The sequence below is a fragment of the Cajanus cajan genome, chromosome 4 (genome assembly GCF_000230855.2).
Source record: "Cajanus cajan strain Asha chromosome 4, NIPB_CcT2T_4, whole genome shotgun sequence".
NCBI classification, from domain to species: Eukaryota; Viridiplantae; Streptophyta; class Magnoliopsida; order Fabales; family Fabaceae; genus Cajanus; species Cajanus cajan.
In genome coordinates this window covers 4,124,410-4,139,586 of record NC_138520.1, presented here as the reverse complement: position 1 = coordinate 4,139,586, position 15,177 = coordinate 4,124,410, and the positions used below count along the sequence as shown (strand labels likewise).

General features: G+C 30.1%; 1 protein-coding gene across 1 annotated transcript; it reads right to left on the bottom strand.

Annotated features, from left to right (window-relative positions):
* Nucleotides 1-12,811: 12,811 nt before the first annotated feature.
* Nucleotides 12,812-13,590, bottom strand: LOC109799701 (SAUR-like auxin-responsive protein family). The gene has a single exon (XM_020360312.3). The coding sequence runs from the start codon at nt 13,415-13,417 to the stop codon at nt 13,112-13,114; it is 306 nt and encodes a 101-aa protein (XP_020215901.1). The 5' UTR covers nt 13,418-13,590; the 3' UTR covers nt 12,812-13,111.
* Nucleotides 13,591-15,177: the final 1,587 nt, after the last annotated feature.

The window sequence follows — 15,177 nt, the reverse complement described above, 5'->3', positions numbered from 1 at the left end:
GGTTGCAATTGATGCTTATGCATGTTTAAAGTTGAAGTTTTAGATCATGTATGTATGATATATGATGTATGGTAGGTGTGATTCATATGTATGCTTGGTAATGATATATATGAATGTTTAAATATGATATGACATGTGTATATGTTCATATGAGTATGATTATTGATCATGATGGTGGGTAGACCATGTATGATGTGTGATGCATTATTGCATGTGATGCCTTATGGCATGTGTATGATTGTTGATCATGATGGTGGGTAGACCATGTATTATGTATGATGCATTATTGCATGTGATGTCTTATGGCATGTATATGATTGTTGATCATGATAGTGGGCAGACCATGTATGATGTGTGATGTATAATTGCATGTGATGCCTTATGGCATGATCTAGCCTAGGACTTGAGGAGAGGGAAAATATTTTTGAACTAGAACAGCTCACATAGAGTCTCTTGAGAGTGGTGTTTGGATAGGCCGCTGATATATGAGAGTGATGCTCAGGTAGGCCACTGGATTTGGGTGAGAGTGGTGCTCAGGTAGGCCACTGGGTTGGGTGAGTCTCCTCTAAGTTCTTAGCTAGTGTTGGAGCGGAGTATGAGGTCGTGGGTTATTCCCTCAACCAAGTACTTGGGAAAGTGCGTGGATCCTTGCAGATAGTCGATGGGCGAACTCCACAAGTGAATTGGTAATGCATGCCAAGATCATGATAAGCCTGTACCCAGTTGTATTATACTTGATGGTGGATCCGGACTTCCAATTGTGTAAGTGATATCATCCAAGTAAACCCGAGTGAGGATTTTTATCCTATTTAGCTGTGATCGAGCAGGCGCATTGGGCGTGAAAACGGTTGGGGTGGTTTCAATAGGATTGGGATGCTACTTACACTGCTCCACTGTTAGGGAGATCTCCTAGGTGTATGCGTGACGACGCATTAGATGATTGATATGCATTGATATCTCTGTGTGTGTGTCGGTAGGATTGAGATGTCACTTACACTACTCCACTGTTAGGGAGATCTCCTAGGTGTGTGCGTGACGAAACATTAGATAATTAATATACATTGATATCTGTATGTGTATGTGTGTGTGTGAAGCGGAATCCACTTATTTAAAAAATAAATCTAACTAAATTTATTTCAGTCAATAATTCATGTTCTAAATTAAGTTTTAATGATCTAATCATTGAATTAAAAGTTCTTAATATATATATTAAACTTACAATTTTTTTTTAAAATTTACAAACTTAATTTATATATCAAGAACTTTTAATTTAATAATTTGATCCATAAAATTTATTTTAAAATGAGTTTTTAAGTGTAGTAAATTTAAGTATATTTATTTATAGATTAAGTGAATTCAACCTATATTTATATTTATATATATATATATATATATATATATGCTATTATTTAAATTATCCCTTATAACTTAACATTTTTTTTCTTATTACGTCACTTATAAGTTTTATACATATAAATTTTTTTGTAAAAAGTTTTATAAATAGGCTACGTCACATTTAATGCATATCAGATCCTAAACACCAGACAAATCGCGTGACGTAATCCCACATTCAGTATCCACTCATACTCTCATATATGCGATCTGGTTCTTATTCCATAAAATTACAAATTTTAATTTATGGCAAACATAAAACAAAGAATTAGTTTTTTAATAGGCATTAAAAAATACTTGTAAAAAAATAATTTTTCAATCAATAAAATAATTTGGTTAATAAATGAATGGATGTCGATCTGTGGACATATCAAAAGCTATAATGTATAGATCATGTTGATATTTTCCCTAACAACTTGACAATGTTACTTGATACTCTTGCTTTCTTATTTCTCTCTCCCTCTCTTAAGTCTTATCCCTTTTCTAAATATTCTTAGTTACAAATTGGAGTAATATTTAGTGTTTGTTTAAATATTTGAAAACTTCTTTAAAAAAACAATATTTTTTTATTTTTAATAGATTTTTTAAATATTTATAATTTATATCCAGACTGATTGTTAAATATTTAGGAGTTATTTTGAGTCACTACTAGAATTTTTTTTTTATTATATATAATTTTTCATGCGAATTTTATATAAAAATTTGTAAGAAACGTGATTTTTATGAATTTTTTTCGTGAAATTTTATCTCTAAGTAATATCTTCATGCATAATATATTTTTTACAAATTTTAAAATTCGCAAGAAATTTTCTTGCGAAATATTTTGTGAAAAAATTCGCAAAAAATTTTGTAGAAATTTTTTTTATGAAAAAAATTAAAGAATTTGCTGCAAAAAGTTTCTTGCAAATTTATAATTCAAAAGTAATTTTTGTGTAAATTTTTTTGCTAAATTTCTTACAAGTTTTAAATTTACAAGAAATTTTTCATAATTGTATTCTTCAATTATTATTTTTTAAACACTCGCAATGAATCAATTATTAATTCTTCATGTGATTGATGACCTTTTGAAATTTTAGAATGTAGGTTATAGGTCTAGCTCAACCTACAAGATTAACTTGCAAGGTGAGTATTGTCTCTAGTTTTTTTTTTTTTTTGGTAAAGTATGAAAGATAAAAACAAAACAGACAACTCAAGACATAGAGTCTCTCCTTAATGGAAGTAAAATAAAGTCTGGAGGACTCCTCCAAAATACATTGGAACCTAAGTTCCTTACACCCCAAGTAGCAAGCGTATGAGCTACTGAATTTATATATCGAGGAATATGACTTACGTAAACTACCCAATCCCGAGCAAGTATTTGCTGAACACGACGAATAACATCATAGTGCTTGTGCAGGTAATCTCTGTCCGTTGGCCGATCTTGAAACAACTTTACAGCTCCCAGGCAATCACATTCACAGGTCACCATCCGAAACCCACCTTCCCAACAAAACAATAGGCCCTCCTCCAAGGCCAACAACTCAGCACGTAACGCATTCCCATGTAAGACTCCATGCGAAAAGCCCCCCCGCCACATACCTGCCCAATCACGGATTACTCCACCCATCCCCATAGCAGACGTCTCCCTCAACCAACTTCCGTCCGTGTTTAGCTTGATCCACGGGTGCTCCGGAGGCCTCCAAAGGGCTTGTTCCTCCCATAATCGCCGCTTAACGTTATACACACTGTTCTCCACCGTAGATAGTATCACCTTCTGACGGACCACTAAAATTTGCCAGAGGTCGTCGTTAAATACCATGTTATTCCTAAAACGCCAGACCCACCACAAGGTGATGGATAGCGTAGTAGCATCCTTGTGCAAGATAATCCCCTTCAGCCACTAAAAACAATCCATTTCAGAAAAAGACCAACCCACACTACACCCGCCAGACATCAGCACCTCTCGCGAATATGGGAAATCCCGAAGAGCATGTAAAATGGTCTCATGAGGGCAAGAGCAACGCGAGCATGCACCTGACTCTGCCAACCTCCTATCAGCCCGAACCGGATTCGTTGGGAGGGCTGAATGAAGGCATTGCCATAGAAAGAACTTAACCTTCTTAGGAATCATGATCCTCCAAAGCTTCTTCCAAACTGCATCCCCCTCCGCTGCCAGCCCCCGGGTTAGAAAACGATACCCAGATGCCGCTGTGTAGCAACCCGAGATATCACCCCTCCAAGCAAAGTGATCCAACCCAAAAGGGGAATTGCCAACACGCAACTGTTGGACCGAGTTTATCAGTTCGGTCGGAAGAACCGTATACAAGGCATTGAAGCTCCATTCTCCACTAACCCAGCAGTCGGCAACCTTTTTGTTGGTGTCCGCAATATGAACAAAAGGGACATTCCCGCACCGAAGCCCATTACCTGACCAGTCCTTGTACCAAAGTGATGAGGCGCCCGATCCTAGATGAGGCTTGAATCCCTCCCGGAGTGAGGGAAGGGCCTTAATAATACTCGACCAGATTGAAGAAACACCCCGCTTGTTTTGAGCACACAGGATAGAGTCTCCATGTAGGTAGAGGTTGCTGAGGAGTTGAACCCAAGGCTTCTGTGGAGCCGAAAGCAGGTCCCAAACTAGCTTCCCAAGGAGTGATACATTCACCTTGCGCGCCTCCCTAACCCCAAGGCCACCTAACTCTTTAGATTGAGTAACAACATCCCAACTCACTGGAGACCAAAACCAAGTATTGTCAGACTTAGCCCAGAGCATACGACGGCAAGCCTGATCAATTCTATTACACACTGCTTGGGGAAGCCACAATGATTGCATGCTATATACGGGAATAGAGGAGATGGTAGACTTCACCAGACACAACTTATAAATTGTCTCTAGTTATATACTCCTTAATTGTCTTATTTTTTAATTAATGTGAGATTTAAGATTTTCTTTAAAAATTAATTAGATCATGTCCTTAGAAATAAAATTAATTCAATCATATTAAACTATAAAATTATATTATTATAAATTATATTAACTCTTAAAATATTCAATATTCTAAAAAAGTAGTTTTTTATTAAATAATTTTATTTTAAAAATTATTATCATTAATTTATAAATTTAATTAAAATAAATTTTTAATTAATTAATATTTTAAATTAAAATTATTTTTTATGAAATATTTATAAATAATTTAGTAAAATAACATTTGTTAAGTAAATACTTTTAATTTTAAAATTCTTTGAATTATAATTCAATTAAAACTCATTATCATTAATTTATCATATTTACAAAATTTATATATTTAATTTAATTTAAAGATAAAATTAATTATAATGATATATTTATAAATAATTTATTAAAATAATATTTTTAATTGAAATTTTTAATTATTAAACTTACAAATTTAAATATTTTTTTATTTTTCTTGCAGATTAAAATTGGCAGGAAAAATTACCTGCAAATTTTTTTTACCATTTGTTATAATACTGATAAATATTACTTGCAAATTTAATTTTGTTAGAAAATCCGCAAGAAACAAAAGAAAATTCTTACCATATTTTTTACGAATTTTTATCATGAAAAAAAAAAACTATGATCATTATAATTATAGCAAAATTTGCAAAAATTTCTTGAATTTTATTTTCCATAAAAAATTTGTAACAAATTTCTACAGATTATTTTTCACAAATAAATTCACAAAAAGTTTCTATAGATTTATTATTGCAAAAAAATTTACAAAAAATTCCTGCGAACATTTTTTTGTAAAAAAAATCGTAGGAAAATAATATTTTTCTACTAATGAGTTGAGGTTAAAATTATCTAAGTTAAGGGGATATATATAAAGTTGAGTTAAATATGATTTTAGTCTCTCAAATTTAGGGTAAGTTTGTTTTAGTCCATCAAATTTATAATTGTTTTTTTTTAGTTTTTGTAGTTTTCAAAAATATTATTTTAGTTCCTTAAGTCATTAATAATATATTTAAAAGTGATAAATTGAGACAGTTATGCATCATCAACTAAGTTTAATATGATATTTTCACTAACAAAGACACCATTAGGTATATTTTATACGATAATATTTGATAATTTCCTTAACAAAATTTGAGTATAATAATTAAAATAAGCGTTTTTGAAATTACAGGGACTAGTAAAAAAACCAGTATTAAACTTAAGAGACTAAAAACAAATTTATCTTGAATTTGAAGGACTAAAAATATATTTAAGCTCATAAAATTTTCTTAAGACTTCATAAGTTTATTTTTTAAGAAATCTATAAAGAAGTTAGAGAAAGGAGCTCTAAAGTCAGAATTACTTTTTTCTTATTCTGATTTTGCAAGAGTTTTATAGATCCTTCCTTAAAGTTAGTTGAGCAGCTATTTTGAGATTCAAAACTTTAGAAACTAAGGATCGGAGTGTTGGTGGTGTAATGTGGGAAGCTCGAAGTAATCCCATCTTACCTTTTTCTACGCTCTTTCTTGGTGATTTAAGGTAAGGGAAACATATAATTGATGTTTGTAAGAAATCTCTTAGTTAATATGTATGAGGACACATTAAGTTGTATTGTGTTGTAAGTTGATGTGTTGTTTAGTTGCTATGTGATTGTGTAGTGGACAAGTTGTGTTGTTTATGTGTTGTGTTGACATGTTGAAAGATGTTAAGTTGTGAGTTGTATTATATGTGGAGTTGCTATGTTGTTTCTATAATATGTTGATGTGTTGAATATTGTAACACTATCAATCTCATAATCTTGTTGCTTGATTGATAATCGTTATTGAGAGCTCTAGAGCCAAGAGACCCTTGAAGCAAGCCAACCTCAAAAGGGTTGAACTAGAGATAAGAGAAGTCAGCTCAAGAAGGTATAAAAGGAATTTTTTTTTATAAGAATATCATAATTAAGTCTCCAAAAGCTGTAGAAAAAAGTTAGATAAAGATTTTCCCCTCTTTCTTCCTCACTTCAAACCTTTATTTTTCTTCTTTTTATAGTTAACTCTAGTAGAGGTGGTGAAGAATCTGAGCTTTGGATTAGAACTTCAAGCTAGTGGTGTGCAAGTCACTTTTTCTTCTTCTTCTTTTCTTTGTGGATTTTCTCCAAGAGATAAAGGAAGCTTGTGCCCAAAATTCTAGTTAATTATGTGATGATGATGACAAATTGAATATGTTGATCATTAGTTGTGTAGGATTGAGGTTTTAAATTGAAGAGTGGTGAAAATTGAGGTTGGGAAGACGTTGTGCATGATGTGTAATTGATAATTATTGCATATTTTTGGTTGCATGTGTTTTCTTGAGTTGTATAGGTGTGGAATATGTGATTGCATGTTGAAAAGTTTGCTAATTTTCAAGTAGATTGGGCGAAATTGGGTTTTGCACAAGTGCAACACTTGATATCATGTCAGGCGCACCTTTAGAGTGCCAAGTGTGACTCCAAAGAAAGGTCTTTGTCTCACTTATGTTGGGCATAGAACGGTGGCGTCAAGCGTGAAGAGAGAGACTCATCTTTGCCTAGGCTCATGTTGAGTGTTGGGGTGTGTGGTGTCGAGTGTGAGTAAGGTATAGAGCTTTTTACCCGATTGGGGTTAAGCGTGGATGTTGCCACACTAGGCGCGAGAGAATAGGAGACTCTCTACCTCAATCATGTCGAGCACAAGTAGCGTTATGCCGAGCATGGGCGAGACAAAGTTCTCTCTACCTCAATGGTGTTGGATAGCCAAGGAGTGGCGTCGGGCGTAAGTTGCATGATGTGAAGTTGTTATTTAGTTGATTGAGTTGTATGATGAGAACCCGTTGTTAAAAGTTATTTTTAACAATTGATTGATGATGAATAAGTTGTATAAATGATGTTGTAATATGATATGTGTTGTTATGTAGTGAGTTGATAATGTTGTAAGGATGTAAGTTGTTTTAAGTTGATTTTCGATGTTGTTCTATGAAGTTGTTCTATGAAGTTGCTCATGTTGCACGGTTGTATGATGTTTAAGTTACTAGAGGAGATTTAATGATGTTTTTGAACTTTAGTATCCCATTGTGTGGATATACACTGTACATGTTGAACACTTCAATTAGTAAGTTAGCTTCTAAATGGATATGTTACTTTCAGTTGTCTTCTCTAGGTTCTATGTGGTATCCGTGTCTCCTCTAAGTAAGTTAGTACAGTATTTTGTATATAACATGTGTGTACTTGATACTAGTATTAGTTGTATTATAATCTTTAATTCTAATGCATGTTACTTATTTTCTACTGTGTCGTAAGTTGTTCAGTAATAAGTGTAGTGACATGTTAAGTCGTTATAAATATGTACTAAAAGTTAATATGATAGTAAGTTGCCCAATAGTGACACAAGTTGAATTGTTATGCCATTCTATGTATTGCCAAGTTGGGCATTGAGCAATATTCATGATAAATTGAGGCTATGCTTACAATTTTGATATAATGATGTTCATAGTATAATTGTATTTTGCCTCTATATTGTTGTTTTATGTTTCGTAAGCTTATCTTCCTAATTTATTGTTATTGGACTGTGACGATCATATTTATATGGGACCAGGGCAAGATTAATAAGGCCAAAGAATTTTGATTGCCTGAGTGTCAAGTGAGAGATGGTGCTCATTTTGTTGGATGTTATTCTGATGTAACATATATTAGATTAGTTGCTTGATCGACAGTAGGTTATGTTTTCAGTATTATACTTGATGTATATTGTATATATGTACATGGGTTTGTTGCAATCCTTTAAGGAATTTTATGTTTTCTAGTCATATGGACCTGAATTTTTTATATATATATATATATATTTTTTTTTTTTACTTTTCTTGGGTTTTCTCTGAAGTTCATTTGTGTTTTTACTTATATATTATCGTCACTGTATATCTATGGAACACCTTATAGCTTTGTTTAGTTACCTTCGAGTAGATCAAGCATCTCCGATCCTTTGACTAATTGCAATAAATAAATTATATATTTTGTCTCTATATAAATTAAAATATTTTTATGATTTTTTAATAATAGTATTTTTAATATTTTTTATTCAATGAGTGTTTTTTTTTAATATTTCATCTCTTTCGGTACAACGTTTCATTTTATTTTTAAATTAAGTTTTAATATTATTAATAATTAAAAATAAATTTATATCATAATATAATTATTTATTATAAATCTAAAATAGAATTTATATATTAAAAACAGTTATTTATTATAAATTTTAATTATATAGAGTATACATTTTAGCTTATACATTATGCGTATTAAAATACTAATTTTCAATAATCAAGGCACTCGCCCTGCCCCAATACCCCTCGATTAAGAGCTGAAGAAATCAATTCAAATTAAAGCACATAAAATCCTGGAACAACCTTTTCTTTAACAGGTAAGAGGATTAATGGATTATCTGCATTTGATGCAGATGCAGTAAGTCCTATATTTAATAAGAATTAATCCACATAAATAGCAAGTCTTATTAAATCACCAACAAAGTCTAGTTGAAATAATTAAGCAGGTGCCTATAATTATTGTGAAATAAAAAAAGAATTTTTTTAAAAAGTATTAAAGAATATAAATTAACTTTAACTTGTTAAAAATTTAATTACTTAATTATTTTATTTTTCTTATATCGAAGAAAATATAAACCATTAACAACAGTCTATTAATAGAAAATTGAAATAGTATATATAGAATTTTATATCTGAATATTATTATTATTATTATAGTATTTTTAATAATAAAAAATCAAAATAATATGTACAGAATTTTATATTTAAATTTTAGTATTATTAGTATTATTATTATTATTATTATATTTTAGTAATAAAAAATAATTTAATCGAAACTTAAATCGAGGTGGGTAATGGTAACAGTGTAGGGTGTAGGTATGGTTGTGATGATGGGTGGGTGGTCCTGAACTGCGCCTCTGGCGTACATTCTCCATGAACCCATCCAAACTACCATTATTACAAAAATATTTTTCTTCATAACATAATCCTTTTCATCTACCATTTTTTTAGAGACTCAAGTAAATTACATTTACATACAAAATAATTTTGTTTCAGTAGATTTGCTTAATAAGAACGGTGTAAATTTTCTTTAAATAGTTAGCTGTATTTTTTTTCTTCTTTTTTACGTAAAAGTTTAGATATCGGTAACACGTGACCCGGCCCATGGAAGACTAGTATAATTCCATATTTAAGATTTCAGTTCAAAGATATTAATTTAGTATCGATTAATCCATTTGTTTTTTCTTTTTACAATAATTATACTAAGATTTAAATTTATTTCTTTTCTCCATATCTCAAAGTTGATAATCATCTATTAATTTGCACTTATGATAATTTCTCTTGTCTAAACATTATTTTTAATGTTACAAACTTAAACATAATATGTCAATTTTTAGGCCAATAATGTTAAAAAATTCATAATAATGAACAACATAAAATACAATATTATAGTATGTTCGAGTAAGATTTAGAAAGAATTGCATACCCAAAATCAACGAGGAATCTATTCTTGTTAGTCTTGATTAATATGAGAGAAAATTGTTTTTTTCTTAGTAGGAGTTAAAAAGGCAGAAAACAAAAAATATTTTTTTCATATGAATTGACTAATGAATTCTAATTTTATATTCTTATCGGTAGAGATTAGGGATCTCTTAACGGACTACTGAATAGTCCAATTCATCATGAACCATTTATTATAACTCCAATAAACATTATTCATAAATTAATAATAATATGTAATATAATTGATATTAACATATAAATATAATTTATTAATTAATATTAATTCATAATAATAATAATAAAATAGAGAATAATTGTATAAATAAATATATAAATATAACAAGTGAAACTGTATATATAAAAAAATCAAATGTCTTTTAATTTGTTGCAAATTGGAATATATGATAAATTCGTGTCAATTAAAAATAAAAAGCACACAAATGATGTTTTTTCATTAGTTGGTGATATAAAATTATACTAATAATATATAGAAATTAAATTATAAGTTTATTTTAAAAAAATTACATGTTTTTTTTTATAAATACTAAACAAGTAAATCTTGTTAAAATTTATAAAAATCTACCAAAGATAAAAGTAACATCTTTATACAATAAAATTTTGACATCAACAAAATTTATTTTCATGCAAATTCTTACTAATTAATCATATGTGTAATGTGTGTTTCTTTTTTAATTAAGGATATTCATGTGGAAAATTTTGATGGATTAGTATTTATTTATATCCAACTCAAAATTTTGATAGGAATATTTATTTAAACTTATACTCAGCCAAATAATATTCGAGACAAATCAATATCAACTCATTTGTAAATATAATATATCAATCATAACATTATGTCAAATTAAATTACAAAACTACATAATTGTAAAACTACAATTAATATATATATATATATATATATATATATATATATATATATTTGTAAAACTACATATATTTGTATATATATATATATATATATATATATATATATATATATATAAATCTATTTTAAAAAATATAAAAGTGTTGACAACACACGCTATCCAGTAATTAAGAAGTAAGACTCATCAATTTGTATTTTTTAAAATTAATTAATAATAGAGTGTGTCTAAAAAAATGTTAGAAAATTTAATAATAACATTTCTCTAAATATAACATCATATGCAAAAAGTTAATCATTAAAAAATTATTATTAATATATGATTATTTAAAAATTATATATTTAAAAACTATAAGATATACTAGATCAAGACGAAAAAAATATAAATTGAAGTCATCTTAAAATATAATGACTATGATTTATAAATTTCAACTCATCAAACATGACTATAAATACCTTTAATTAAATAATTAATAATACAACTTTGTATCATGAAGATTCAAGAAATGTATTTAAAGAACAATAAATATTTTTAGGGCATTAATTATTAAAAAAAAAATGATTAGCACATGTCATTACAAATTTTTAATACAAACTTTTTATCTATTGATTCTTTAACATGAGCTGATTTTAGTAGTGGGAATAGAAGTGAAAGAAATATACGAGAAAAAAATAAGTAAGTGAAAAATAAAGTAGAAATCGAAATTTTTTAATGAAAGAGAAATAGAAAAAATTGATTTTTTTTATCAATTTATATTGGATTAAGAAATTAAAATAATGTTATAAATTAATTTACAAATGTATTTTTTATAATTAAATTTTAATTTAGATAATATTTTTATTAAATAAGTTTATATAAATCATCCGTAATTATTAAAATATATCTCAGTCTACTTAATCAATTTTACTTACCATATAATCAATTATATGAACAAGTTAAACCTATGAAATAATAAAAAGCATATCATAACTGATTATAATTTCTCACAATATAACACACACACACAAAAAAAACCCTTCGAAACTCAAAATTGATTTTTATAATTAATTATATAACTGATATAATCGATTATGTGTGAGATATATACTTTGTGTACAATCACGAAAATATATCACACCTAGGCGTGGCAATGGGGTGGGGCAGGGGCAGGGAACGTTTTATCCTGATATTCGCTGAGATAAAATCTGGGTATCCATCTCTGTTCCCGGCGGGGTTTGAGTTTTCCCACCCCGTCCAGTTCCTACCTTTTTGTTTTCTTTTTTTCTTTTAAATAAATATGAATAAATTTAAAAAAAACAAAAGAAAAATAAAATAATACAAATTTTTACATATAAATATTTATAATTTTAGTTTATATATATGTAAATAATTTTTAATTATATTATTAAGCAGTGCGAGAGCGGGGCGGGGCGGCCATTAACATCCCCATTCTCGTCCCCGCTCCCGATTTTATTAATCGGAAAAACTCGAACCCAAACCTAATCGAGTTTTCCCGTTCAAATCAAGTACTCATGATAGTAGGTTAAATTGCCATACCTAATCACACATACACAATTGTAACTTGTTGTCGATTCCCCCTCAAATCACCTTACTTTAGAGGGGATAAAAAAAAAACATGGAGCCTACATATTTCTTTCCCTCTTTTCATTTCTTTTGCTTTGTACCAATTCTTAATCCTCTCCATTTCAGTATTTCTCACGCTTACGTACGGTTCCACCCTTCACGCAATTATGTTACACCAAACAGAGCCTAATGTTAGCATCGTATATACTTATTAATTGAGTTTTTTAATTTGTGTGCCTAAGACACACGTAACGTAAGCATCCATACAGTCATTAGTTGATTATTTAATTTGTGTGCCTAAGACGTACGTAACGTAAGCATGTATAAACAGATCCATATACTCATTAATTAACTCAGCCTTTTTGGCACGTGTAAACGGAGCGTGCAAAGCTCTAAAATAAAATTAAAAAATAAAAAAGCATGGAGCGTATTTAGTGGAAGATGTGGTGTGCCATCAAAGGAAGTCAAAGCAGTGAAATGCATAATTTGGAAGCAAAAGAGAGAAAGAGGAATGGAAAATGATGAACATATATCCTTGTAATTAGTTCTCCAACAGGGTACATATACACCTCTGTTGGAAAAATGATGCTCTCGATTCTAGTACATTTACAATCTAAATAACATTCTTTCATGGCTGAGGTTAGAGTCTCTCTAAAATAGGGAACCTCATATGTGACATAAAGAAATGGAGAAAAGCAAGTCAGAGAAGCAGTGAAGCAGCTTCATCTGTAGCTGTTTTCTCATTCTTAAAAAAAAAGACGAAAAAACAAAGACAAGGAAAACTGGTAACTGAGTAATCTTCTCATCTGAGCATGGAAGTGAGAGACTCAAAAACGTCCTCTTCACAGGGAATTGTTAGGCCCTTTTCATGATCAAAGCCGAACTCTTCCTCTGCCTGATGGAGAAGTGTTTGGAACTCAGGGCGACTTAGGAATGAAATTGGAACAATGTATCTGCTTCTGTTTTCTCCAACATACACAACAAAGTGACCCTTAGGCACGTCCAAACGCAAGGCTTGCTCATCTTTTCTCCCTAGACTCGAGCACCTCTTGAGGATTTGCTTAATGAGTGCTGTTTGAGGAAGTTTAGTTGATTTTCTCAAGGCCATTGTGGGTTTGGATAAGTGAGGAAGGAGAAGAGAATAGAAAATTTGAAGGAGCTATAGGTTGGTGTGAAAGGGAAAAGGGAACGGGGTGGCTATTTATCATTGATAGGCTTAGGCAGAATAGTAAGTGGTAGATTCAGAAACAGAGTCATGTGGGGTTGTGGGGACAAATCATACTAGCCTTGGGCCATTTTGGGTGCCCTAGGGAGCTAAACCCCTTTCAGTTTACTTCCTCTTGTTGCCCTTTTCAAGGACACCTTGGTCCCTCTTTACAGTTTTATTAGTTCAAAAATTATAAAAATTCAGACTACATATGTGTCAACTTATACATTTTTACTAATATTTTATTCTTTCTTATATATAAGTAAATTAAAAATATGGACTTCAACTTTTCAATACACACTTGTGTTAATTATATTGGCTTCAATGTATACACTTTCTTAATTTTGTTTTTCTTTTGATTAATTCATCTTCTTACATATGTTCTTGACATATATTGAGTTTGAAAGCATGTAAATTCCCGTCACTCGTTCCATTGCCTTGCAATTCTTCATCTTTCAACATGGTATTTACTCGTTTCTCGTTACATATGATTCTCACAAGAAGCCTTCTTGAAATTTTGTTTTTCTTTCCATTAACTTGTCTTGTTGTGTTCTTGACATATATTGACAACATATAAATTCTCACCAGTCATCCCTTTATCCTGTCATTCTTCAACTTTCAACATGATTTTTTCCAATGGTGAATTGACTCGTTCTTATGATTCGCACAAGAAGCATCCCCGTAATTTCCTAGCTTTTCTTTTAAACTACGTTATATAAAATTAATTTTTTTCCTTGGAAAAAGATTTTTGACACCTCTAGAGAAATATGAGAAGAAAAGATAGAAATCATCGATGATAATAAAGAAAAACGAAAGATGTTAGTTTGGTATTTGCATTATTTGAGTGTTCAAATTATCATGATTCTTTTCTCTCGACAAATCTTGGCATGTTCTTAAGCATACAAATTCGTAAATTCCCCATCGATCCAACTGCCTTGGTCATTCTTGGATACTTTTAGACACATTACATTCAAATAGATATTACATGAAATAATCTTTCTTAATTTATAATACATAGTTGTCTGAATTTCTAAATTTTAAAAATATGTACGTGTAAGATTAAAATTGAAAGAGATATTACTAAAATTCAGAAAGAATAAATGTATTTTGTCCTTTATATTTGCAATTGTCAATCTCAATACGTACAATTCTCGCACGAAGAAGCATCCGCGCAATTTCCCATGTTTCAATCTAACTAGGTAGTTTACCAATTAGCAACAATTATTTACGGACAAGTCCATTAAAGATGAACTGAAACGGTGAAACATTGTATACCAAACCAACGGCAAAGATTGAAGTACCCATGTAACACAGTGCAGTAATTTACAGGCCGTAACGTAATAGTCCGTAACCGTACATGTTTCCTTGCCTTTTAAGTTTTAAGTTTTAAGTTGCATGCTCTTTTAGTACAGTGTTTCTCCAAAGGTTCAAAATGAAAGAATTAAGAAGCAGAGTTTTTGTCTTGTCGCCTGCTTTTTAGCCATTTGACAGCTTTTCATTTTCTTCCTCACTTCACCACCGATTAGGATTTTTGTAGATTAATTAAACATATTTTCATTCTATAGGTTATCTTAATTTTCTAATTATATGCATATTTTTTAAGAGACATTCAAATCAATGTCAATATATATTTGGTATATTATAAGAATCAAAACCTAAAT

Coding starts and splice junctions, on each gene's coding strand:
- LOC109799701 (XM_020360312.3), bottom strand. CDS start 13,417: ATGGCCTTGAGAAAATCAACTAAACTTCCTCAAACAGCACTCATTAAG.